The sequence below is a fragment of the Lepisosteus oculatus genome, chromosome 12 (genome assembly GCF_040954835.1).
Source record: "Lepisosteus oculatus isolate fLepOcu1 chromosome 12, fLepOcu1.hap2, whole genome shotgun sequence".
Lineage (NCBI taxonomy): Eukaryota > Metazoa > Chordata > Actinopteri > Semionotiformes > Lepisosteidae > Lepisosteus > Lepisosteus oculatus.
The window spans coordinates 11,381,840-11,409,395 of record NC_090707.1 but is presented as its reverse complement, the minus strand read 5'-3'; the positions used below and the strand labels follow the sequence as shown (position 1 = coordinate 11,409,395).

The window sequence follows — 27,556 nt, the reverse complement described above, 5'->3', positions numbered from 1 at the left end:
TTTTTTTTCCTTTTTTGGTAACACATTATACAGTATATGTTGCAAAATGGATAGCATTTTATTGCTCTTATTTTGCAATAAATCAAACTTCCCAAGACAACATATTTGTATAATAAGCAATCTCGACAACAGGAATGATGCTAAACGAGCTGACAAATATATCCACATTTTGGACTTCCAGTCTGGATTTTGAGGTGCAATTGATGGATTTGAAAACTTTATTTTTATTTACAAGTGTTTTTAAGTGTCACAGCATCTCTCCCTCTGCAATTTTTGATCCTTGTATCAATTCTTCATTTTTTGTTTATTTTCCATGGGATTTTTCCTTTCCAGAAGATGTAACTTTTTTTTTTCTCCAAATAAAATGGATGGCCCTCCCATTTTTGTCCCCTCTCCCCTCTCGCTGTTTCTCCTCATTTGACTGGTGCATTTTTTGGTACAACAGGAAGTCTCTTTCTTGGCACACCCTGCGCATGAGAAAGCGAGCAGAAAAGGAGAGCAGTGGCAAAGGTGAAGCAAAGGTTGAGAATGGACTTCGTAAGCCCAAGGAAATTCTGAGCAACAAGGTCACTGTTAAAGTGAGTAAGCAGGCACTGAGGACCTGTCTGCCACCTGCCTCCCCACTTGTCTTAAAACAAAACAATGAACACCTTGACCAAGTTTTTGTGTTTGCTTTTTTGCATGCTACTGACATAATTTATCTTATGGCTGCAGGCTTGACATAATATAGTGGCAGAGAAAACAATATTGTGCCTTTTTTTTTGTTTGCAAAAGCTCTGCAAACAAGATTTTGGGCTTCAAAATCAAATGGGTTTCAATGTTATCAAATTCTTAGAGGTAATTTTTTTTAGGTAAGAAAAAAGTCTGATTTTTCTGGAATAACAGAGATGCACCTTGTTTTTTTTTACGTTTGCATATCACGGGCTTGTTTTTATGTTCAGCCGCATGTTTTCGAATTCACTTTGGTTTGTTCAAACTGTGGATGCCATTCAAAAGACTGACATGGTTATGACCTGGAGTGACTCTTAACAGTTTTAGCCCTGGTTCCTCAACCATTAACCTTCTAAGCAAGCAAATCCACCTGTTAATGTCATTGCAAGTAAACACTACACAACAAAATACTAATTTCCATAAACTTTCTACAAAATAGTTATGAATTTTTATTTTCTGGTTTAAAAACAGTATTATTTTGTTCTTTGTCTGCTTTATTTCATTATTTAAGTTGGTATTTGCAAATAATTTCACCATGGTCATATAAGGTAATTCCAATTCTATTGTCTAGGTTTTATTGTAACTTATAAAAGGATTTTATGGAGTGGATTATCTCTGCAGAATACTGTAGGTACAGTATGTCTTGAAAGGTGCTACTGTATATCCACTAAGTGATGTGACATTGTAATGTGGCTACTACGGTTACCACAATAACCACAAAGCTAACAATAACATTCCCCCTTAATGAAAACAAAGGATATCACTCCTTAGAAAATGTTTAGGGACTTAATGGATTCCCCTGTATTTTCATCTGCAGCTCTGTTGTCATGCACTCATTTTAATTTGTGTGCTCAGTCCTCACGGTTTTCAGTGAACATCAGTTAAGGACTTCCCTTTCAGAAACACATTTTCAAAAACACCATACTTACCCCTCATAAAAAAAATAGAGCAAGCTAAAAAAAAGTACAGAAGTATATTCTAAACTGTTGTTTGAATGCTTCAAAAGTAAGAGGCATTAAAAATGTAAGAAGTCCCATTATTGATCTGTTGCAATTTAAATGCCTATTATAAAGTGAAACAATTGTATTTCTTTATAAAAAGTGGACGACAGCACCAAAACATCTAAAGTTAAAGTTGATCCTCGTTAGCTATTGTGCTTCTTGTGGCTTCAAGCAGGAATTTTGGGTCTGTATGTAACAACCCACTGTGTTAAGGATCCCTGTCTGAGGTCTCACAGTTTGAAAACCACTGGACTGCTGTAACCTGTGTCTAATTTTGCTTTCTCTCATTCCGCACTGCAGGAGTCTAACAGTTCTGAAGAGTCAGATTGTGATGAGCTAGATCCCCAAACTAGCATGGAGGTAGTAATATATATCATCTCATAATGCATGCAGCCCCCCACAAAAACTCTTATATATCCCTCTGTAGATTACAAAGAGCCCCACTGTGAAGAGGCCCTGTCTGCAAACCACCTCTAGCCCTTAGGTCTGTGTTGATGTTTCTTTCCTTGTTCTGCATTTGTCTGGAAAAGACACAAGCAGAAAACCTATGGTTTGAGTGTCTGCAGGTGGCTGCTCAAATGCCAGCTGACAAGAAGTTCCTCAGGTCATTGTTCCATTGAAAATTAGTGGTGCTGCTTATGCATGCGATCCAACTGTGCAATGGCACAGAGTGTCCTTTCCGAGACCTCACTTTCCTTATAAATCTTTACTTGTGTTTCTTTCAAATTATTTTTAAAGATGCTCACCAGGTCTGATTTTTTTTATAAGATCTGGGCTTCTCACCAAACTAACAAATGTAATCTGTACTAAATAGCTGTTTGTATTGCTTCCTGATGAGTGATGATTGTACAGTATGTGTGATCAAGGTTTGAAAAATATAATCTATCTGTCATTACATCACTAGAATTGAATTGGTATGAGTCGGTCCTCATTTATTGAATAGGATTTTCTGAAAGATTTTAAATGTTAACTGGAATGTTTAAATCCTTTGAGATTTTTTTTTTACTTGCTTACAAATTGTCTTTCACTTTGAATACATGAATCTGGGTTTGCGCTATGAGCATAAAAGCCATAGGCAAAATAAATCAAGCAGAAATCAGGTCCTTTCGGGACTTCCTATTCTAGTTTTATGTGAGCACACATAAACCTTAAATAACGTGTAAGTTACACTATTTCTCACGTATTATCTGGAAATGTCACTTTTCACTGGAATCAAAAGAAAATATCTACTTTATGTTGCACTGGAATCTGCCTTTTTTCTGTTCAAGCCCACCTTTTCATTTAAACAAAAAGAAATAAATACAATCGAGTGGGAAATATGATACACAGTATTTCAATCACTGAACCTTGTATAAAATCCTCTTTTTTCTGAACACAGAGCATAGACTAGAGGTCACCTTTGATGACATTGTGGTGTTCATCCTAATTCACACTGTGCTTATTATATCAGGATGCTAATTAGATTACACAGAGCCAAGTATTCTCTATCTGTGTTTATTCACTGTTTGAAATCCAGATTTGCAAACAGCATGGTGGTGGGAATATTAAAAGTGGCCTGAAGGATATCACCCATGCTGTTACGTTTTAGTTATGAACAAACACTACAGATCCAGCCCTTGTTCTATCCTGCTGTTACCGATATTTTTTTTTATTAATTTGTCAAATGGAAGTTCTCATCCAGTGCAGTCCTACACTACACCTTTAGTTGTTTTTAATGACGTAAGGCTCATTTTGCTGATTGATTTAAATAACTTTTCAGAAGATTATTTAAAGCTGAAGTTTGTGGAGAATTGATAACCTGCTCCAGTTTTTTTCAACTTAACTGTATCACTTTAACCTTACTCTTAAGTGAAGACCTGTTAGTACCTAATCCTTTTTCCAAGCCCTAAGTACTAAAACTGGGAACCTCTGGTTTAGTAAATGCATAATTATAGACGGAGGTCTTGAGCGAGCGTATACCCTGCTGAGGCCATTTGTTTAGCTCAATAAACAATGACTTTGGTAAAAAAAAAAGAAAAGAAATCCGGTACACCAGGATAACAATTCTGCATATATTGTGCTATATTTCTGCTGGATATATTTATATCAACAGTTAAGAACTGTATTGTGTACATTAACTGTAACAATAATTAAACGAAAAATTGTTTTTTCACCCATTCTTGTAGTGCAAATAGATTGAAGAACAATAATCAAGGTTGGATTGTGCAATGCAGCGTCTTTTTTTTTTCCACAGTACAGGGTCTTCATTTGTTCCAGTGCAAAGTGCAAACACACTTCTAAAGGTTAATGTTTTATAGTATGTGACCTCAACCTTCACTGTACTTCAAATACATTATAGTGGAGCTTTATGTTGAATATGGAACATTGCTGCTACCTAGTGTTCACATGTGCAGAGATACTGTACATAGCAAATACACTTAAAATGCAGTCTTATTTAAAAGAAGGATTCTTTTACAGAAGGTAAGAAAAATTATTTCATAGACTAGTATAAATGAAACAAAGTTTAAAGCCGTGCAGTGTTTTTTAAATAGAATGCCTTCAAAAATCCTTTTATTTTTATTTTGTATATTCTCTTTACTTGTCTATTAATATCTGCTTTACCTTCGTTAATCTGCAAGTATCTAAACCATTTCTTATTGAGAGCAAAAGGTTTTTGAAAACTATAAATAAGGACTGTTTATGAAATTTAAATGTACAGTATATACATACAGTACTAACTGGGTACGAAAGGCTCAATTATTTTCTCTGTCCATTAAATGTCCTTTATTCTGACAATGTTCAATTTAATGTGCTGGATTCCCTTAAGCAGAGTCTCGGGAATTAAACTGAAGATGGTTTAATATGAATATGGCTGGAGCTATATTTGAGGTATATACTGTATACTCAAATCGAATATATTAATATTTTAATATTCACATGGCATCTTTTATCCACATATTTTAATATACCAGGAAAATATGCTGTTTTGAATGCAGAATTGTTCTAAACTGATCAGTTAACTATCATAAATTTGTTTTTCAGTTACTGAATCCCAATTTCATTCAGGAAGGTAAGATAAATGCAAACTGTGGTATTTATTGCAGGAAAGACAATATACCTTTTACTGAGACTAATATATCATCTATGTAATAATGGAGATGATATTTTTAATGGTAAATGTTTCCGTTACATGTCAAGGATTTGTGAATTACTGGTATACCTAAAATCGTCTATAAAACAGAAACTATCTGCCACATATGTAATCAAGTAGCCATGTAATTCAATTGTGATAATTTACCTATCTGGAATCTCTGTTCAAAGACCTTTGTGACCTAATTGTATTAAAACAATTTCATTCACAGTTGCACCAGAATTCCTTATCCCTCTTGCTGATGTGACTTGTGCGTTTGGGGAAACTGTAGTCTTGTGTTGTAAAGTCTGTGGACGTCCAAAACCAAATATCACTTTGAAAGGACCGGATCAAAATTTGGTTGTCAACAACAGTCGCTTCACAATTGACATCAGGTATACTCTCTGAGTAATTGAAAAATCCTCACACTATGAATGTAGCTGGATTCTAAAGCATACAATTGTTTTGTGTTATAAACTGTTTATTACGCACCCCTTTTCCACTTAAACTGAAAGTTGTTTAAGTGTTGTAATTAAGCTTACAATATGTGTACTTGGGGCCTTATTCAGCCTTGAGCAAACCTTCCTATTAGCATTCATACAAGATGTGTATATCCATCCATGTTATGTATCTGTGTCGTTAAGATTAAGAGCCTATTTACTTTCTTTAAGCTTACTTTACCTGGCCGCTGTTCAAAGTGGAAATCCTAGTTTTGATGTAACCTAGTCTTTGGATGTTAAATAATGAAAAAGGAAGAAAAAGTCATATAAAGCTTTCTTTTAAAAACTTATAATTTATAGTGTGCCAATGTAGTGTTCTTATTTCTGTCAAGCTCAGATTGTTTGCAAGAAAGACTTTATAATGATGAAACTATTCACAGGGGCACATAATTGGCTGAAAGAAAAAAAAATGGGTTATAAATAGTTTTGAAATAGTTTATAATTCTTGATTGGACCCTGAGCTTGTTATCGACCCTGAACAAGCCAACCCAATTTTTGCAACACTTCACTGAACTTTGTTGCGTCTAGGACAGAGGTCCTACATGAAATGGTCTCTGATACCCAATAAAATTATATTCTGGAATAAAGGGGCTGTCTGAGGTACAGTCATTTATTTCCACAGAGTAACTAGAACCAGAGAGAGTTTGTGAAGAAAGCCACAAAAGTAAATTTAAGGAAATGCTTAAACACAAAGATGGAAAAGCAATTAAGTATATGAAGCACGTTCAGCAGTGCACATCTGGAGATAAATTTGATTAAGATAAAATCTCAGTATATTTTTAATGTGCCTAAGCGTTAAAAATCTTCTCTGATTTTTTGTTCTTTGGGTAAATAACCCTAATTGTTCCATCTGAAATCTGGTATTTAAAGACTTGGTAAATCCAAGACATACTGTATGAAATGGTCAAAACCTCATTATTCCAAATGCATGTAGATGTGAAATATCACACATTGCACAATGTGTAGGACATGCAGTACATACATAAAGTGAAGAGGCTGCACTAAAAACAGTGGCTTAAATATCTTAAATATATATCTATGTTCTCTTTTGATAAAAACAATTAATTGCTTACTAATATTGGCATAAATCATGCCTCCATTAGGGGCTGCTGTATTGGCAGTGTTAAGAAGTTTAATTTTAAGGGCCAATGAGAGAATGCAATGACTGTTCAATTACCAATTGTTTTTTTTAAACTTATGCACAGTGTATTTGATATTTTAGAAAATTTATAAAATTTATAAAATTTAATTTAATTTAATTGGTCAAGAACAGTGACACCAAACATGACCGTAAGTACAAGTATACACAGCTGTAAAATAATGTGATCTTTATTTTACAATAAGGGAAAAATCAACAGCCACAACAAAAACCAAAAACAAAATGTAAGCTCCACGTGAGCTACTGACTAACCTTCTTCACAATGTCCTGATCTATCATAGCCTGGCAGATAAGATGCCTACTGGTTTCAAAAGCACTAAGTCCAGACTCGTCACAAAGTTTGGTTCCAGTCTCACCCTGAGATTTCACAACATTCTTCCAGACTAGTGTAATTCCCTCTCTCTGAGGCGTTTCACAAAATAAACACTTCCAAACTTCTCAGAAACTTCCTTCCTTTCCCTTGGTCAGTCACTTCTTTCTCCCATCCACTGATGAGTATGCACTGCAGAGGTCCTATGGTTCCATATACCAGACTGCCCAACACAGAAAGCCTTGGCTTCCTGCTTTTTAATTTGTCCCTTGACCAATTGTCTTAAAGCAAATGGTCAGGTGACTGGGACAAGCCTCTCATTCCCCTACAGGTTTCTGGGTAATGTTATCCAGACAAGGCTGCTCTCTCACACATGCTAAAAGAACAGAATCGTTTTAATCCTAAACAGAAAGGAAGCTTGTTTACAGTATTCAGAATTCTCAAGAGAATTAACAAGTTTCAGTTCTGGAATTCTTTAGTAGGTTCTTTCACAGCCTGTTCAATAAACATTTTCAAGAAAACCAGTTTCAAAAACCCACATGAATCCTAATAAGCTCTGGTGTTGCCAATTTGCATAGGAATAAACAAAGAATAGTTTGATATTTAAGAGAAGGTGCCAGAAACCTTTCAGAAATTTAACAGAGAAAATGGGTGGTTTGAAAAGGTGGACATCAATTCACCTCTGGATTTGGAAATGTAGTCCCTTGTGAAACAGGCTTTTAACGCATGAATGCTCACGCCATCAAAGAAATGATACATTCTCAAAACCCCACAGGCTTCTGAAATAGTCAGGAATCCTAAGAAGATTCTTTCAAATATACAGCAACATCTGGGGACCATACCTCTTGAATCCAACTGCCACAAGAGCTGCCTTTGAAGCTATTCATTACTGTGAAATAACAGTACCACTGCACAGAACAGAAACCTGATTCTCCCCTTAAGCTTCTGAACCAAGAGTGCACAGCACACAGTTTCACAACCACTGTAGTAAATGGATATATAAAAGGTGTATATGTATAGCTAGTATATTCACATACTGTACACATTTAAGTGGTGTATCAACCAGCATTGTATTATGTCATCCAAATATGTCATGAAAGGTCAGATATTTAGATTTTACACCTTTTAAATAAATGTTGATGTTGTTTTTGTTGAGCAACTTGATAAGGAACTAGAATTGCTCTTTACTTTTTACTTTTTTCTTTCCTCCGCCTAGGGAGACTGGGGATATACTCTTGAAGATTTGTAACCTCATGCCACAGGACACGGGCATTTACACCTGTGTGGCAGTGAATGACCATGGAACGTCGTCCTCTTCTGCTTCAATCAAAGTTCAAGGTTGGGATGGGGATATCTGGGGATTGCTTATTGTGTGTTGTGTGACATTTTTAGAACTTTTAACAGCTTTGATAAATAAATAGTTCTTTCACTTAAGTAGCACTTTTCTGAACACTCCACTCAAAGTGCTTTACAGGTAATGGGGACTCTCCACTAATGTGTAGTCCCACTTTGATGATGCAATAGCAGTCAAAGTGTGCCAGTACACTCACTACACATCAGCTATCAGCGGGAAGGAGAACAGAGAAGTCAATTCATAGATGGGGATTATTAGGAGGCCATGATTGGTAAAGGCCAGGGTTAAATGTTGCTAAATTACTGCGGATGAGCACCCCTACTAGCCCCACTAACACCACTTCCAGCAGCAACCCCAACCACCTTAACTTTCCCAGTAAGTCTCCCATCCAGGTACTGGCCAGTCTCCCACCTGCTTAGCTTCAATGGGTTGCTAGTTCTGAGTTGTGAGTTGCAGGGTGATATGGTTGCTCACTTATAATATAAATTATTGAAGAATTAATACTGTTAATAAATGGATGAGCAAAATAAATCTTATCAAGGATACGGTGTTTTGTCACCTTTGCCTGCAAAAGCTGATTACAACTACTACAATAAAATATTGTGTACCACTTTAAAAAGATATGTCCAATGCATTCTTTTTAAACCCACATTCATAATTTGAAAATTATCTGAATTTATATATATTCAATAAAATGGCACATTTATGATTTTTCCAATACAGTGTTTGGTGTTATCGAACGCAGCGGCTCATTAAAATGCCCTTGCTTCACTTAACAGCTTGCAGGTTGTGTCTTATAAATCAAAGTTTGATTCCAGTTTGGTTTGTTTAACCTAACCCTCTCCATGACTGTAGGTATTGCAGCTGCCCCCAGCCGACCAGTAGCCCAGGAAGCCAGCAATACTGCTGTAATCCTGCATTGGCTGCCTCCAGCTAGCTCAGGGAACTGTGCTATTTCCAGCTACGCAGTGGAATACAGACAGGAAGGTAACAGCAACTGTTTCACCAGGTCACTCATTAGTGACTTTAAGAGATTGTGGGGGAAGAGTAATTTGAAATTATCTGAGCAGTAGGATGGGAATGAACATGCATACAGAGCAAGCAAGTGCGTGAAGTGCTAAAATTATTCCTGAGGTTACAAAAAAAAAGAATCAGAACTCTTTATATCTAATTTTAGTAATTTCTGAAGACTGTTGGATTCACAATAAAAAAATTTAATTTGTTTTTTAAGCCTTTTGGTCAGAGTTCCAGATAAAGTAGGAGATTCAGCCTTTAAAAAAAGCTGCACCTTACTGTACTACACTATAGCGACCGATAATGTCACATTATGTAAGGCATTGAAATACCATTTCCTGCAGAATCTGAATCATTTTACAAATAATTGTAATCCTCTCTTTAAGAAATTAACTTAGAAGGTTTCTAATACAACATACTATTCAGGACCTGTGACATAACTTGAAAATTGACTTACTGTAGATTTCTCTTATTTCCATATTGTTCCAGTAAGAAAGGAAATGCAAACAAAGCATAAAAAACACATCATGGGGAAAATACTTAAGCCTTATAGAACAGATACACTTTCTGTTTTCAAAACCTAGAAGCTCTTTTATTAACTGTAGTAGGAATATTAAAAAATGTAAGCTTTTGTCTTCTGTGTCAGTGTACTTCTAAACTTTTAATTCATCTTTAAATGAATAAAGTGTTATAACTTTTAGAAGAGAAACAAGGGGTCTTAGAGATAATCATTTTCATGATTCTAGGAGGATATCATATGATATGTTTCTGTTTATAATCTTTCATCTAGATTCACTTATTTGGCAACAGTCTGTTGCGTCAGCTGTGGACACCTGCATTGAGATAGAAGACCTCATCCCAGGTGGCCACTATCAATTCAGAGTCAGTGCCATTAATCCATGGGGAGTCAGTCCTCCTAGTGAACCATCAAATATGGTGACACTGCCCTGTGCAGGTAAGTATGACTGTGCAGTTGTAAATATCAGCTCCATGTTTTATAGATGTGAAACAAACCGGCAGCTTTTTTGGACATTCAAATCTAAATTATTGTATTTCTGAAATATAATTGTCTAGCATCTCTGACATAAATTTAATAGAAATCAGTGTTTGTCAGCATAGGGGGAAAAGTCCTGCTCGCTTCAAAGAGCTATCTCTTGCAGGTGTTTTACAGCATTGGTGAAAAGTAAAAAAAGCAGCAGCACCTGATACCTAAAAATAAAATCCCTGACTGTGCAAGTTCCTACACTGTTACCGCTAATGAAGACGTTTTTCAACAAAAAATATAATTTAATTCTCTCATTTTTTATTACCCTTGCAAGATTCATCATATGATGGGACAGACATCCACTGGAAAGATAACTTTGAATCAGCATATACTGAACTGAGTGAAATTGGAAGGTAATGTGCTATTGTCCCTTTGATGATATTAGTAATTACTGGCATTATTTCCTGATGAATGCTTTAACGTTGGGACTATAAATGCAGAAACATAATCTATAAATGTGATATGTAAAATCCTGTAACTAACCTGAGCTTGAAGAAGGCATTTGTGAAAAATAACCAGGGGTTCATGCTGGCACGTAATTTTTCATCTTCTTTACAAAGTGGGAATGTATTAAAACCGAATGCTAGTTTAAAAGAATAACATAGAGAGGCCACATATATTCCTGAGACTTGAAGGAGTGTTTGACTTTAAATGCCTCTTTTAAGTCTTGAACTGGCACTAAGAAGGGACCTTTGATTAAAGTATTCAGAATCCTCAAAGGCATTGACAACCAGTTTCTTTAGAACCAACAGTAAAACACGAACCAATGGACACACATGGAAACTACTGTACAATGGAGAGCACTAACCAAGACCCTGTTGTTAACTCTGACACCTTAACTTCATTCAGGAAACAGCTGAGCAAGATCTTCAACTCACTTAGCAGCTAACAAACGAACTAAATGGCCCAAAAGGCCTCCTCTCATTTATAATCTTTTTATTTGCTTATGTGTACGTTAACTGATTAATTAATTGTGCTGTCTACTCTGTGCAGGCCAGACTGAAATAATTCAAGACATTAAAAAAATAAACTTACCATAGTTTTGGTTCCATGTCCTCTGATACTACGCTGCTTTCCAGAAACGTTTACTTTCCATGCTTGAAAACACAGCTTGTATTTGATTACTGCATGGAACCCCATTACAGTGTCTTTAATGATTTTCTTTCATTTATTTTTTATTAAAATAACATATATATAACATTAATTATAATATTGTAATGGGTGATAACAAGAAATGATACTAATGTATTAAGTATTAATCAATCAGCCAAAACCAAGTCTTCTAAAGGTATTCATTGAAATGGCCAATAAAGGCTCATGATTCGGGTCTCCAAGAATGAAATGACTTGTGCGAAAATGTTGTTTTCTACAAATATGGCATAATACAAATGTCTAAAAATATGAAATTATCAAATAAAACTTTCTAGTCCCTTTGCACAATGAGTTATAGTGTCTCACGTTCTGACATGGAATATATAGTAAGTTGACTTGTACAGCCCTCCTCGTGCATTAATAAAAGTCTTCTGTTTTTCTTTTACGTGTCCATGTGATTTCAGGGGCCGGTTCTCAGTTGTGAAGAAGTGTGTGCACAAAGCTACTAAAAGGGAAGTAGCTGTTAAATTTGTCAGCAAGAAAATGAAGAAGAAGGACCAAGTGGCGCATGAGGCAGATATTTTGAGGCATCTACAGCACCCACAGCTCCTCACCTTGTGCGACACCTATGAATCCGTTGGCAGTTTCATGTTGGTGTTACAGCTGTACGTGTCAGATCCCACTACTTTCCCTATTCCCTGTCCTTTCCCTATTCATGGCAGTAAGGCTTTCTCGTTTGCAAAACTGTTTTTTAAAACTAAACTGTTTTTGTTTTATTACTTTAAATTTGACAAAATAGCTTTAGTTATTTGCTTTTCTGCAGTACAGGATTCAATTCATGTTATCTGTGGCACAGGATTTCTGCAAATCCTAAATTGAAAAAAACAGCATTATCAAAAGCAGTCATCTATAATAACTTATGGAGTTTGTATGCTACATTTATAACCGTGTTTCACTGAGAAAAGGCATATTTGTGGTCTGTTGACCTAGTCTGACTTTTCTTTTTTTTTTTCAGCTTGGCTGATGGGAGACTTTTAGACTATCTTGTTTCCCATGATGAACTAATGGAAGAGAAAGTGGCTTTTTATGTCAGAGATACTTTGGAAGCTGTGCAATATCTCCATAGTTGCAGAGTTGCACACTTAGATTTAAAGGTAAGTTCAAGGAGAAATATTTGCTAAAATTGCATCCAATATAATGTACCAATGTTAATACTTAATCATAATTCCTTCTCCTGATAAGTGAACTACTAATTCCCACAAAAGCATTAACAACAAAGCTAATAATACCTAAAAGTTTTATAAACAGTCCATCCATTTAAAAGCACATTAAATCAATTCAATAATGTATGTATTGCTTTCTGTCAACAGCCGGAAAACCTTTTAGTTGATCTCCACATTCCAGTTCCTCGTGTCAACATCATAGATTTTGGTGAAGCCATTCAGATTACAAACCACTGTTATGTCCACCAGCTTCTGGGAAACCCAGAGTTTGCAGCTCCAGAACTGATCCAGGGGACTCCTGTAGCTCTTAGCACAGATATCTGGAATATTGGAGTTCTGGCGTATGTTATGCTAAGTGGCGTCTCCCCGTTTTTGGATGAGAGCTTGGAGGAGACTTGCATGAATATCTGCAGACTTGATTTCAGCTTTCCTGATGAGTTTTTCTGCGGAGTCAGTCAGGCTGCTCGAGACTTCATTTCATCGCTCCTTCAGGGAGACCACAGGAAAAGACCCACTGCTGCCACCTGTCTGCAGCATCCCTGGTTACACTCCCACAGCAGTGAATACTCCAAAACCCCACTGGACACTTCACGCCTGGCCTCCTTCGTTGAGAGACGCAAGCAGCAGAATGACGTTCGGCCTCTCACTAATGTAAAGAGCCTCGTGTCAAGCAGCATGGGTCGCACCTTATAAAAATGGTCAAATGGTGTATAGCGGTATGTATTATAGCCTGAAAGGACATTTGTAAAATTAATATTTGATACTTCATAAATGAAGTAAAAAAAAACATGCCTTCTTTCTGTAAAGATAAACAGTTGTAATCTAAAATGGTTTAAATTTCTAATTTTGTTTCTTAACTTAAAGGTGCATTAAGGACCTTTACAACCTAACTAGTAAAATAACCAAGGAACAGTAATTGGAACACTCAGATCTATGTCAGACATTATCACAAATTCACAATGTTTGATATTACATTTTTTAGAGGTTTATTATACTATAATTTAAGTGTTTTTATATGGTAATCTATTCTTTTATCTATACATATTGTATTATAAGTTCACATTAGTGTTCTAAAATCTTCACGAGAGGTGAGAAAGAACCTTTCGAGACATTTTAAAAAGTCCTTGAAAGTAAAATTACTTAAGAATGTAAATTAAAATAGAATGTGCTCAAGTAGGGCTAAGGTCTGCAAGATGGGTTTTAGGTAAAACAGAGCTGCTCTTACAGAAGTTGTATTAGTATAAATTAAAGCTGTATGGTAAGTGTTTGCAATATGTGTTTTTTATCCTGTAATCTAGCGATCCTTTGGAACCGTAGAGTTTTCAAGAGGATCTGCAAAAAAGTCATAGGGAGGATTTCAGCAGATGAGTAAAATCAACAGCTCTGAAACGCCACTGAAAGATTGTCGAGAAATGCCTTTTTTTCCATGTCATTTTTTCTGTGATAGGGCTCTTTGATGCCTTTAAACAGTTTCACCATTCAGGAAATTAAAAAAACAGGGTTAATAAAAAAGCCACATTTGCATACCCTAAAAATCCCATAAAGCATTGCTCGACATATAATCGTGGTCACAATGTGATAAAAGGGTAATAAAACTAAAAACTCCAAACAATAGAAACCTCCAAACAAAAGAAACATGTTTTTAAAAGGTCCCTTCACCTTGAAATATACACTCAGAACCATTTAATACCTCACTTTATGTGGAAACATGGTGAGCAATGAGCCTTAACACAATATTTATTTTAAATAAAAGCAACATATTATCATAAAAGTTCTGAGTTCTAATTCTAATTTTTACTTTTCGTTTCGTTGTAAATTAATTGCATATTATTTGCTTTTTAAAACAGTCTTATGTATTCTGTGAGGAAAATTTGTATTAACCTACATATTGTTTTGGTTTTGAACACTTACTGTAAGTAGTTTCTCTTTTCTTGAGCTTTTGTATTATAGAAAACGATGTGAAGAGTCATAATATAACGGTGCGTCATACAAAGGTCATTATTCTGTGAGACAAAGAAATCAAAGCTTTAATAGTGATTTAAAATTGATTTAATATTGCCTTCACTATGAGGGGGTGGGGGGAGAGGGGCAAAAGGTGATGGTTTGCACTGCTGCTTTACAGTTCCGAGGTCCTGGGTTCGATTTCAGCTTTTGGCTTAGAGCGCTGTCTGTGTGGAGTTTGTGATCGGCTACTCTGAATTGTCACTAGAAATACAACCACATGAGTCCAGTGGATGAATGGCCACAATAAGAGGAGGCCCTTCTGTGTATGACATTACAACCTTGGAAAGTTCCCTCATGCTAGCCATTGTTTTAGCATATAACGTTTTATTAATCGAGGGAGCATTCTACATTCTTAATATTTCTTAATCATATCATTAACAATGATGGGTGGGTGATCAGCCGCGTATACAAAATATTCAGGATTGACATTTTATTCCAGGAAAAAATGTTCTTAAGATAAATATGTATTGTATAAGGTGTATGTCTTTCAGGCAAATGTAGGAAATTGGCTATTTTTAATCTTAATTAAGGATATTATTTCCAAACCTTTAAAATTTAGAAATCAAACGCCAGTGTATTCAGTTCAACTGCAGGTATTCATCATAGCAATTACTGTAGTTACTTAATTACTAATAGTAATTCGTATTAAAGAGAAGTTCTTTGCAATTCTTTAGTCACTAGAGGTGACTAATGTCAGAACAATATGCTACCAAAGTGCGTGATGCTATATTATGTTTTTTTCCTTTGGTTTTTAAATATTAAATCTTTAATTTCTGTAATTCTGCTCGGACCCCGGTCTTGGCTAGAGCTATGTCCTATTCAGTGAGTTTCCCTGCTGACTTGTATATGTAGTGTTGTACGAAATACCATGCACTCTTGTGCAACAACCTAAAAGTAGATAGTGAAATTCAGAAAAAAATGCACGACAACAAGAGGACGAGCTATGTGTTTTTAATGTTTCACTTCAAGCTGTTGATTTTTGTTTAATTCTAAAAACAATTCTTCAGTGTAGTTTTAGCATGCCTCTTATTTTTTACTTTTTTTCAATGCCAATCATTCCATCAAATTAATCATTAACTCTCTGAATTAAAAACGGAGATTCCTATGTGTCTTACGAGGTTGTGATTGGGATTTAAGATTAAATCCATAAACATGCACAACAAGGGATTGCTAGGCCAAACCAAACTTAAGGCCTTTCTTTTAAGTTGAAAATATTTGACCAGAGGTCTGAAATTTGTGAAACTACTCCTTGTCTGGAATAGTAGATGTTGGGACGAATCAAACTGACTAAAACGTGTTACCAGGCCAAATCACTGTGTTATTTGCCAAGAACACCAAAGTGAAGCTTGTATACAGTTCATCATGCCCACTAGAATTAGAATAACTTTGTACTGTAAATGACCAATGCCATTAGAAGACAAGACAGCTTTTCAGGTTTCTGTAGCTCTGTGCTAATTAAAATTGGACCAAGCAGCAATGCACGTTGCAATGGTATGATGATGCTTAATCAGAGTGTATATACTGTCCACCACTGCAGCATTTGTATCTCTGATGTTGAACTGACCACAAAACTGGTATCAGCTGGTGATTGATGGGACACTGGTTAAAATTGCTGCACTGACTAATTGTTGTAAAGTCTCATTTTCCGCTTCACAGTCATTCACAAGGATGAAACTATTATCATTAGCATCTATTTATTAACTACAGATGTTCTATATTGCATTTGCTTGGTTCTCTGCAATAGCATGCAACATTCAGATTACATTCAAACACGCAGTCTGCAGTATTTTGTACATAATTCTGTCTAGAAGCTTCAAGACAAAACATCTAGAAACAATATCTTTCTTGGACCACACAAGCTGTGTTTGTTATTGTATGTTTAATAAAGAGCTTGTTTCTAAAATGCTTGTATTTTTTGTATTCTTCTTACACTATAAACTGTAGATAAATTACTACTGAATGAATCAGAAACGAATTCCTAGATACCTTTATTCAATTTTCATGGTACTTGGTAAACATTTCATAAAGAGAGATATTGTCCATTTAGGTGATACTGTACATCTATATTATTTCAGGTGGGTAGCTGCGTCAGCATGCGTAGGCTGCAAAGGAACAAGTAATAGGTTTATTCCATGCTGAAAAAAAGAAGAGAGAGAAAACAACGTTTCGGCCATGGAGCCTTCTTCAGCTTCACACCTTTACATCTATATTATATTTTATTATATTATATTTTCTAACTAACTTTAAAAAACAGTCTCAACAGTGCATGACATGAAATGTATTAAATATCAACAGCTAACTGTGGTTATGAGTAACTGTGGTCATAGAGTTTGAATATAACTTTTTTATGTATATACTTTACAACCAGATGATTGTACATTTTTATACAACCAGGTGATTTTGTTTTATTGAGATACTGTGCCTAGAGATCTTTTATGGAGAACAACATTAGATACTGTATAAGCAGGTAAATGCAAAAAGGGAGCTGTATCAGGGGACCAACTTTAATTTGTCAGCAAGTTACAATAAGAATCTGCTTTGCAGTTACCCATCATACTGCTTTGTGAAAATATTATGTTAAGTGTGGTTTTGAAAACATGATGCTCTGCAAAATCACTACAGAGAGCAGACAGAAGCAAACCTAAACGTGTGGTGCCATACTCTTCAAAACTCCTGCTTCATTCATAGAGTGCTGGAATTGGAAACACTTTCATTTGGTTCTAATAGAAGTTTCTACATATTACTTCAAAAAAAAGCATTCATGTGATTTGCAAGTCATTACAACTGGAAAAACAACAACAACATTTTGTCTAAATATTAATAAATTACTTTACAAAAAAGGCCTTATCATTCTGAAAATCACAGTGAGCTATGCAAGAAAAAAAGATGCTGATGCAGTGATTCCTGGTTTTATTTTCAAAACAAAGCACACATTTTTGCAGAAGTTGATGAACAAAGCCTTTTTTCTGATAAACAGGTAACCATTTCTGAAATGTGTGTATATATATATAAATGTATTATATAAACATCAATGTTTATATAATACATTGATTTCCGAGTGTTGCATACTGGCACAACAAGAGGTTATCACTTTATAGATCTTCTCAAATTATTGCTGGCATCATGCCTGATGTATTAGCACTATTTTTTTAGATATAACTCTATAACTTGTGCTGATAAAGCCATTGTACAGTGAAATGTTCAATATAGGCTAGCAGTGGTTAGCATTGCTGCCTCTCATCGCTGTACTGTACTGTATTCTGGATTTAATTCTGGGCCTTGGCTACCATCTGCATGGGGTTTGTGTCTTCTCCCCATATGTGCCTGGGTTTTCCTCCAGGGCCAAAAACATACTGGTAGGTTAATTAGCTTCTGAGAAAAATGTATCCTGCACTCATTGTGTGCTGGGACAGGCTTCAGGTCCCCTGCAACCCTAAATTGCATGAAACAGTTAGAAAAAGGATGGATGGATACTCAGTATAGGTTAAATTCTCTTTGCAAATTCTCTGTAACTTTCCGCTCAGTTTTGGCAGGCTTGTTCTGAATTAAATTGAGATCTCGTTTGGGAGGAATTAAACTATGGATCAGGTGGTCTGTATCAGCAATGTATGATTTGTGTGATTTGTAGCATTTTCTGTGGCAAAAGTAATGCTGCTTTAAATGGTACAACTGTGTCCTACCCTCTACATACTGCCAGACCATGATTTGCTGAAAGACTCCAAAATTAAAATGGTGCCAGAATGTACACATGGTAACCCAAAGGGCATAGTACAGTGTTTTGCCAATCCTCTCTGTGCTAGAGTAGAATTGTAAAAGTGTGACAGATGCAGAGGTTTAGGCTAGATCTCAGGTGCATATGAACCTAAAGTGAACTCACTAGAAAGATGTCAAACTGCAAAAGGAGAGACAGTACTGATACACTACTATAAGGATCTGGCAGCTAACTTAGCATCCTTGTGGAGCCAAAGGTGTTACTCTGAATAATTAGCTAAAACAATGGCTCAGGAATCATGGCTGCAAAGATACAATCATAAGAAAATGTGTCTTTATTAAAAGAACAGCTGCAAAGACTACAGCCACGGAGCTCATTATACAGTAAACCCTAATGGAAGCATTTATAAGGAAAAGTAGGGAATTGATTGGGACATTGTTACTCGTAGTTCTGTTCAATGTATACAGTATGTACAGCATGCTTGTCTTTGTATAAGGCTATAAAAAGAGCGAAATTACCGCTCCCCAAAAATGTTCATTAAACTACCCTTCTGTACGCCTTTATCACAATATGAATTTACTGACTGTGTGCAACATTCCTGGATCACGTCCCAAGAAAGAAACAGGAGAAAAAATGCCAAGAGTACAGAGCCCATCAGGAGATGGTCTCACACTATCTTTTCTCTTTCATCGCCGTAAAACCTATCAAAGCAGAAAAACCTGTGTCCAATGTTCAACGGCGTACTACAGGGAAGAGCTGAACTGTCCAAAGGGAAAGCTACAGTAATTGTACACCTGTTCGCATGATGTGCATGACTAAAATATATGTTTATTCTTGAGTTAGACGCTATCGTACTCCAATGTATAGGTTGCTTAATCAAATCTTAGAATCTTTATTACTTGTGGTCAAATCAGTCAGGCTAAGACCAAAGCAGAAAATACTTTTTTTTTTCAAATAGCATTCTGACGTGCATATTTCCGCTGCCTTCTTTACATATTTAATTCGTAATTTTGTAATTGTACTAAAAACACATTTTAATCCAAATGACAAATGAACTTTATGATACTAGTACAATGTGTTATAGTTTAAGTGCAAAAGGCTAAATCAAACACTTTACATTTTTACATAGACAGAAATCAGAAAATCTCTACCTTAAAGTCGTGTAAAGAAAGAAAATTCTCACTACAGGTCTGTGTCTATTCATGGACATACTGTATATAAAATGCAGCTAATTACATACATGCGCTGGATTACTTTTTTGTGAATTTTAATTACTTACTAATTAACATCGTCATACGACTTTGAATCGCGCACATTCTCGCCAAAATTACACGGAAAGACACGAAACGTACCGAGAACTAGCGGTATACTAGTTCAACTAGTACAGAGAAATTTGTGGGATTTTCTAAATGAGGTTATACCACACAAAGTGAGGCGGTGTCATTTCGAGTCGGAAATACACGATATATTCCGGCTACTGCCGAAGCAAGAGAGACATATTGGATTCTTTATGTGGTTATGTCACACAAACCAAGACAGACACAAGTCGGTGAAAGGGAACGAGTTCGTACAGTAGCTTGTGTTCGTGTTGAACTGCAAAAATGGAAACTTTAGACGAGCTCATCATTAAGTTATATGAAGTTCAAGCAGTTAAATTTGGCACATTCCAGCTGAAGAGTGGGATAACTTCACCTATTTATTTTGATCTGAGAGTAATCGTGTCTTACCCAGCTTTACTGAACCAGGTAACGTAACCAGTTTACAGATTTCACATTCACGTGCTTTTGAAAATTCACGTGTTCCAGATCTTGAGTGTTTAAAAATGTCACTCTGCAAGATAAAGTATCTAATATCCTCAAATGTGATGTGACACGCATGCATACACAGAATATCAACATAACAAATTAGTGAAATAAAAGCACGCTATACCAGCACGCTCTCAGTCAAAATGGAAAAACAAGATTTGTGTAAAAACCCAGTGTTCAAACTAACCCCGATCTAATCAAACATTAATTGTATAAGCAGTGAGTAGACGTCTATTTTATTACCTAGTAAAAGAGTACTGGTTTACTTTTATATAAAGAAAATGCTCCCATGGAATATCCTCTTACTTATTACTTAGTTTTACTGATTATTAGCAAAAGTTCTTATCAATTAAGATCGTAGTCGATATCACAGCTTTAAAGTGCTAAATAATTCCTCCCTGGTCCTAGAATTCTCTTAAAAATTCATTTCAGCTGACTATATGTCACTGAAAAGCGATATAGGAAATTCGAGATGATTTTACTGGCAAAAAATATTGCTATTTTAAACGACATTATGTCTTGAAAGTTTGATGATTATTTAAAAATATTGTTTATTGTTAATACGTTGGTATAAATGGTGGCCTCTCTTGAAACCCATATTTTTTTTGCATTTTTTTGCATTCTGTATCTGGATCATTTCGAAACAGGTGTCCAGCCTTCTCTTCCAGTGTGCTCAGGGCGCAGAAGTGAAGTTTAACAGTGTGTGTGGAGTCCCCTATACAGCTTTACCCTTGGCCACCATCATGTGTTCTGCCCATCAGATTCCAATGCTTATTCGAAGAAAGGAAGCCAAAGATTACGGTATGCGAATTATGGAAAATTGTCCACTTCCATAGGTGTAGACATTCAAACATTAACACCAGTTTATTTGCTTAATTTAATCAATCCCTTGTTTATATTATAGGTAATATGGGTAATGTCTTCTCCAGCGACTTCCCATAGTTACATGGGTAATAATGGATCATTTTGACGATGATTCAGTAGTTGTTCTACACGCTGAGCACTGCATTTGAAGTTGCCATGCTTACGTTTTTGTGACGTTCTGCCGGTGTGACACCTGACAAAGGCTTAACGGCTGAAACATTGTTTTTTCTTTCGAATTTTCAGCGTAGAAAGAAAAAGCACAACGCCATTGCACACTGACGCAGCCCCACGCCTGAGCGTGTTCTTGTCTTCCGCTGTTGTCACATAATCCCGTTTTCTTCTGCACGTGCCTGTGTTGAAATGACTGAAATGGAAAAGCTTGTGCTGTTCCCAAAATATTTCAAAGAGGTCCACTGACACACAAATCGGAGAATCGCAAAGGATCAAGACCGTTTCCTGTAACTTACTGTATAGTCATCTTTTAGATTGTGTGTCATGTGGGCTTCTTTGATTGTGGAATTGTAGGGGCTGACAAAAGCAAGATATTGATTTGGGGAAAAAAGGTTGTGATGAAAGATCTTAACTTGTTCTCTTTGATGCTTTTTTCTTCTTGTCATCTAAATAAAGGAACAAAACGCCTTGTGGAAGGTACCATCCATCCTGGGGAGACTTGTCTCATTATTGAAGATGTGGTGACCAGTGGAGGCAGTGTTCTAGAGACCGCAGAGGTGCTCCAGACGGAGGGCCTGAAGGTGACCGATGCCATAGTGCTGATGGACAGGGAGCAGGGGGGCAGGTCCAGGCTGGAACAGAAAGGCATCCGCCTGCACGCCGTGTGCTCCATTTCGAAACTCCTGGACGTTCTGCACAAAACTGGGAAGATCGATGCCGAGGTGGTGCGCAGCGTCAGCAGGTTCATACAGGAGAACCGCGCTTTTGAGTCCCCGAAAGGCAACAGTGCGGCCCCAGCAAAGGAAGAGGATGAGAACCTGAGCTACGGCGCTCGTGCTGGGCTGCCTTCGGTGCATCCCTTGGCAGCCCGGTTGCTGAAGCTGATGGAGAAGAAGAAGACCAACCTGTGTCTGTCGGCTGACGTGACGGATTCTGAAGAGCTGCTGAATGTGGCAGATACTCTGGGTCCCTACATTTGTCTGCTCAAGACGCATGTTGACATCCTCCAGGACTTCCAGCCTGATTTCGTCAAGGCTCTGAAAGCTCTGGCGGATAAGCATGAATTCATGTTGTTTGAGGATCGGAAGTTTGCTGATATTGGTAACACAGTGAAACACCAGTACGAAGGTAATTTGACTTAAGTGGGAAACCAGGGCAGTTTGTAGATCCGAGATCTTAGCTAAGAACGTGTAGTAATTGTTTGTGATGGCTAAAGATATTGTAGTTGTCTTTTGTATTAATGGTGCACAGAGTGCTCCATCTCATTTAGGAGATATGTCTTGACTTTATTGGAAAGGGAATGGCAGCCAAGCTGAAATGGAATAAAAAATGTCTTTTGGGACATCCAGATACTTAAGTGTGCTTTTGAAACTAAATCCTTCTAAATAGAAATAATTAAAAAACTTCAAGAGTGTGTTTTTTTTTTAAATTAAGAACACTGCATTAGAGTCCTAGATTAGATTTTTGTGTTCAGATCCCTTAGTCCAGATTTTAAAATTGCATTATCCTGTTTTCGTCACAAAATCTTCCTCTGGTTTTCTTCAATAGGCGGCGTGTACCAGATTTCCACTTGGGCTCATGTAGTAAATGCCCACGCTGTGCCAGGCCCTGGGGTGGTGAAAGGACTGAGTGAGGTGGGGAGACCCCTGAACAGGGGTTGTCTCTTGATAGCCCAGATGAGCTCACAAGGCTCCTTGGCGACAGGAGACTACACCCAGGCTACGGTTAGTATTGCAGTTTATACAGAGAATAAATACCACCTTCTTCAACACGGTTTTAATCTATCCTATTACAAAGGACCTGAAGGCTAATATAAAGCACCATTTTAGATCTATGATACCGGTTATTTCACTGTTCCTGAAGCAATACTGTGAACTCTAAACTAAAACAAAAAGAGAGAAATCACAGTATGTGTGTATGAGCCTTCCTGTACTAAGAGTGAAATACAAGCTGTGAATGCAGTAACCAATATTTCCATGTTTTCACAGGTTAAAATGGCTGAAGAACATTCTGACTTTGTATTTGGCTTCATTAGCGTTTCGAAAATAAGCAGTAAACCTGAATTTCTTCATTTGACTCCTGGAGTACAAATGCAATCAGGGGGTGAGTATGGTTCTGCTCTTAAGAGCACAATGAAGAAATAGTCAGATGTGGATCTAAACAGGGGTATATTTGTCTTTAACATCTTGAACAACCTATGGCATTAAAAGTCAAGGAGGAAAATATCTAGCATACTGCATTTGAAAGTGAATTTTAGTGGACCTCTGTACTGTCTTAATGGATTTATATGATTAGAGTTCCAGAATACAAAATTGTACAGTATGATAAGATACAGTGACTTGAAAATGTTATTACCAACTACCAAGTCTCATTTAGATTAATTATAAGTAATGTGTACACAGTGCAGTTTCATGGGTTTACTTAGCAAGACTGACAGCTAGGTTTTGAACGTTGCCACAAGATGGCGCCACAGTATCAAAAATCAAAGATTGCTGCAAAGGTTGACACAGGAAGCAGTTAATAAGGTAGACTTTCACTTTACTGTGTTTTAGTTCCAATTTAATTTGCTTTTTTGCCAGCATTACCATTAAAAATGTCTTGGCAGTCTGAGTTTGAAATCTATTTTTTTCTGCTTCAGAGAAAAAAAACATTGATTAGTACATGTATCTGCTTCTACCAAACTCCTTCATTTTTTAGCACTTAAGTATAACAGGTCTCCTGTTAATGATTTGAATGGTATAGGCTTACAAAGGCCTTTGACCATTTAAGACAAGTGCTTTATATGAATCCATAGCACTGTGCCATAATATGTATGATGCAAGACTGCTGTCTGTATTTTCATCTATTACTTATGCTGTCGAGAATGCTCTGAAATTGATGAAAAACAGGCACAAGGCAGAGTTTGTTCACAAACGTGTATTTACTGAAAACTGGAAAAAACACAGGTTGGTTGCAAATCAAATGAATAACTTGTTTTACATTTATTTTGAAGGAGATGCTCTGGGACAGCAGTATTTAAACCCAGAAGAAGTGCTTTTTAAGAGAGGTTCAGATATCATCATTGTGGGAAGAGGTATTTTAATGGCCCCAGATCGAGTGAAGGCTGCAGAAGACTACAGGACAGCCGGGTGGGCAGCTTACCTGAAGAGGATTTCTGGACCTCAAACCCCATAACTTCAATCATCAGAAAGAAGACTTACATTCCTAAATAAAAGCAGAAATTCAAATTGGACTTTGGTTTCTTCCTGTTCATACTAGGTGCTATTTTCCACTTTCCAGCCTTGGAAAACTAAATACATTTGAGTTCTAGAACTGCAAAAGCCCCTTTTCAAAATTTAGCATATTCAAAGCAGTTACTTTTCGGAACCAGCAATGTGACATCTTCATTTCATTCCTTCAGCAGCATCGGAGTGAATGTGTAAAGATACACATTAGTATCATAAATCTAAATTGTCAGAATTTAGCATTAACTTCTTTAAATGTTTTTTTTTTTCTGGAGTGTGCAAGTCTTATCTGCTGGGGTTTACTTGACAATCCAGGTAGAGAACCTGATATCTACTACTCTTCTTTCAGATGAGCTCTTGGTTGTTTTAATCAACTCCAAATTTAACAAAAAAAAATGCATTGGCCATTTTTGACATTTTGTATAGAAATGTCAAATTATTTTTTACAGTTAAAGATTCAGTTGTAAAAATAGATTTCAAAATACTCTTGAAGTCCTTGTTTTTTGTTTGAAGCTGGAAACAAAAGTTCTTATCAAATCATTGGTTCAGTTATATATTTGACTGAAAACCAGCATTGCAGGTAAAAGATTAGTAAAAATGATATTTCATCCCTCCCAGGGCTACTATTGGACAACCCCAGAATATGTCTTTAAAATTTCATTTTAGCTAAGCTTCTGTTTTATCTAACTAAATGTGTTATTGTCTTTTACAACTCAATAGTATTTACCTAACAGATGCCCTTCTACAGAGTGACATTAAAATGTACAAAATGTGCATTAAGTGCAAGTACAAGGAGCAATCATGCAGGTACAGCAAGGCAAAAATACTAACCGTGAAGCTAGAACACACTGGCAGTCTTCAACTGCAGGGCTGCTCAGAATAATTGAAATGGTAAGAATTAAAATAGTACACAAAGTGGATACATACATTTCTAGTCAGAGAATTAAAAACATTAGTACCTTACAGTATAAGAGTTATTGAAAAATGTAGATGAGAACTGAGAAATCAAAGGCACTCTCTGAACATATGTGTTGTAAGGTGGACAGGAACCATGCAATCGTAATTTTACTGAGTATTTCCTCCACAGAGGAATAAGATTATAGAAACAAAGGTCTCTGGTACTGGAAATCTGGCAGAAGAATAACAAAGAGGAGGCAGAGAGATAGAAAAGACTGAAGATAGGCAAGAGCAGAGTGTTTTATATAATGGTAGATAATAACTAGGGTTTTTTTGTAGCAGAGCGTGCAGCAATAGACAGCAAGTGGAAGAACTAGAGTAGAAGGAGCAAAGAGAGTGAGAGAAAAGACAATGTGAGAAATTAATCTGGGATGAGTTGAAGGGGGCAGAGACAGTAGTGTTGACATTGGGTGGGCCAGGAAGTCAATATTAGTCTAGGTGGAAGAGTATCATTTTCAAATATACAATTTTTTGTCACTTTTTCTCCCCCAGAGAGTGAAGAAAAAGAAGGAAATTACAGGAGGTCAGGCTTCAAATAATTTATTTTAAGATTATGAGAGTCTATCGAGAAGGAGAAGGCTCTGGGACAAGCAGAGACATGCGAATCAGTGGAAGGAAAAGAGAGGACAGTCTGAGCCTCATTAGCATAAAAGTGGTACAAAAAGATGTGGGAAGCAATGAAATGAACCAGGGTGTCATTACAGAATAAGAGATGCAGGGGACCCAGGACAGAACCTTTGGGGACACTGATGGCAGGACAGCAGACCCCACTAGTAGAGCTGCTATGACATTTAACAAGGACAGAAGAGAACCAGGTGTGTCCACTGACAAACATGTCTAGCGCTGAGAGAGGTGATAGAAGAATAAAGGGATCAAGTGTCGAAGAAGGTGTGAGATCAAGGAGGATTAAGACACATGAAATGGAGGGAGCATACTGTAATCTGAGTGAAGAGAATCATTAACCTGAGAGCAGCTTCTGCTCGAATGTGTGAAGTCAACATCGAACTGGAGAGTGTCAAGCAGCAAGTCAAGCAAGAGGAAAATGGAGGGCTAAGCAATGCATCATCTTCTCAAGGGTTTTAGAAAAAAAGGGAAGAAGAGAGAAAGAACAGTAGTTCTTCAAGAGATGTGAGACATAGTGTGTTTTTTTAAGGGATACAGAATCAAATGGAAAAAGACTGAAAAAAAGAGTATAGGGGTGTTGAAGAGAGAAGAAATACAGTGTAGGGGAAAAAAATCAGTTAGGGATAAACCTGAATGGTAGTTTTATGGCCCTGGACCAAAGAGAAGATATCCAAATCATGTCTCTAACTCACACTAGCTCTAACATGCAAAAAGATGTTGCATGCTGCTAATCTCTCCAATTCTGAAAAGGGGCTTTGCCTTTCTGAACAAACAGCTTAGAATCTTTTTACAAATAGGTGTGATACTAGCAATTTGCCAGTGTTGACACAGAATGTTGTTTTGTGAGTCCATTGGTTGACAGCTGTCTGTATTGACCTTAGCTATGATGTGACATAGTTGTTGTTCTGTTTCCAGATGAATTATCATGGATTCTTGTTTTTAAAATGTCATTGAAGCATCCATTTCCACATGTGAGTGCATTTATAAATCCACACTGCACGAGACCTCATTTACATTTTCTAATGTATCTGAGACAGGAAGGGTTTCCCATACTGAATTTAATGGTATTCAACCAGGGGAGCTTCACAGTACCATATTATGTAAAGATGTCCAAGTTGAACTCTCCTGTTTCATCAGATGTCATAGAAACACATTGATTTTGTTCAATTTTCATATACCGTGCCTGCAATCACAATCTGGCACAGTATGCAGCTTTTCAAACTAACTGTGTATTATATTGAAAATCTGATACTCTTTAATCCATTACACATATCCCACTTACTTAAGTGATGTTAGAGATACTATACATAAAATAGTTTACGTTAGAATAATTCAGAGTCTTGCAGGATAAAATGATGTTTAAGAATCTGTGGTAAGAGCCCAAAAAAATCCACTTTAACAAAGGGTCAAGGACAACAAGAAGTCTTCTCTGCATAATCCTGAAACTATCTGTAAAATTGAGATTTAAATTATGCTTTATGGTATATCACACACCTGACCTTCATGTGTTCATAAGAGCAAGAGGAACTTGCACAGCAGCTTTTGTCCAAACTCAGGGAAGCACAGAAAATGCACTCTGACCCATGTACAGTACTTCCTAGTGATAAAAATACAACAATGTTGTAATGTGTATGTCAGTGTTTGACTGTTCCTGTGTTAAGGACTTTCGTATTGTTT

The 27,556-nt window shown here is 36.6% G+C and overlaps 2 protein-coding genes across 3 annotated transcripts; both read left to right on the top strand.

Annotated features, from left to right (window-relative positions):
• Positions 1 to 26: 26 nt before the first annotated feature.
• Positions 27 to 16,425, top strand: LOC138242040 (kalirin-like). 2 transcript variants are annotated; one of them, XM_069196822.1, is made up of 11 exons: positions 27 to 578; positions 2,013 to 2,072; positions 4,734 to 4,761; positions 5,054 to 5,216; positions 8,007 to 8,128; positions 9,000 to 9,131; positions 9,949 to 10,113; positions 10,478 to 10,556; positions 11,760 to 11,960; positions 12,311 to 12,449; positions 12,666 to 16,425. In XM_069196822.1, exons 1-11 carry the CDS (start codon positions 135 to 137, stop codon positions 13,209 to 13,211), a joined length of 2,079 nt encoding a protein of 692 aa, XP_069052923.1. In that variant the 5' UTR covers positions 27 to 134; the 3' UTR covers positions 13,212 to 16,425. The 2 variants fall into 2 exon arrangements, with proteins under 2 accessions (XP_069052923.1, XP_069052924.1); XM_069196823.1 differs by lacking the exon at positions 2,013 to 2,072.
• Positions 16,426 to 19,752: 3,327 nt separating this feature from the next.
• Positions 19,753 to 24,306, top strand: umps (uridine monophosphate synthetase). Its single transcript, XM_015358687.2, has 6 exons — positions 19,753 to 19,979; positions 20,687 to 20,840; positions 21,531 to 22,202; positions 22,623 to 22,798; positions 23,063 to 23,177; positions 24,067 to 24,306. The coding sequence occupies exons 1-6, from the start codon at positions 19,836 to 19,838 to the stop codon at positions 24,246 to 24,248; spliced, it is 1,443 nt and encodes a 480-aa protein (XP_015214173.2). The 5' UTR covers positions 19,753 to 19,835; the 3' UTR covers positions 24,249 to 24,306.
• Positions 24,307 to 27,556: the final 3,250 nt, after the last annotated feature.

Bases quoted from the DNA above. Each gene is read 5' to 3' on its own strand.
- umps (XM_015358687.2), top strand. From the start codon at position 19,836: ATGGAAACTTTAGACGAGCTCATCATTAAGTTATATGAAGTTCAAGCA. The intron at 19,980-20,686 runs GTAACGTAACCA...ATTTCGAAACAG, and splicing joins ACCCAGCTTTACTGAACCAG to GTGTCCAGCCTTCTCTTCCA. The intron at 23,178-24,066 runs GTGAGTATGGTT...TTTATTTTGAAG, and splicing joins AGTACAAATGCAATCAGGGG to GAGATGCTCTGGGACAGCAG.
- LOC138242040 (XM_069196822.1), top strand. From the start codon at position 135: ATGATGCTAAACGAGCTGACAAATATATCCACATTTTGGACTTCCAGT. The intron at 2,073-4,733 runs GTAGTAATATAT...TTTGTTTTTCAG, and splicing joins ATCCCCAAACTAGCATGGAG to TTACTGAATCCCAATTTCAT. The intron at 11,961-12,310 runs GTACGTGTCAGA...TTTTTTTTTCAG, and splicing joins TTCATGTTGGTGTTACAGCT to CTTGGCTGATGGGAGACTTT.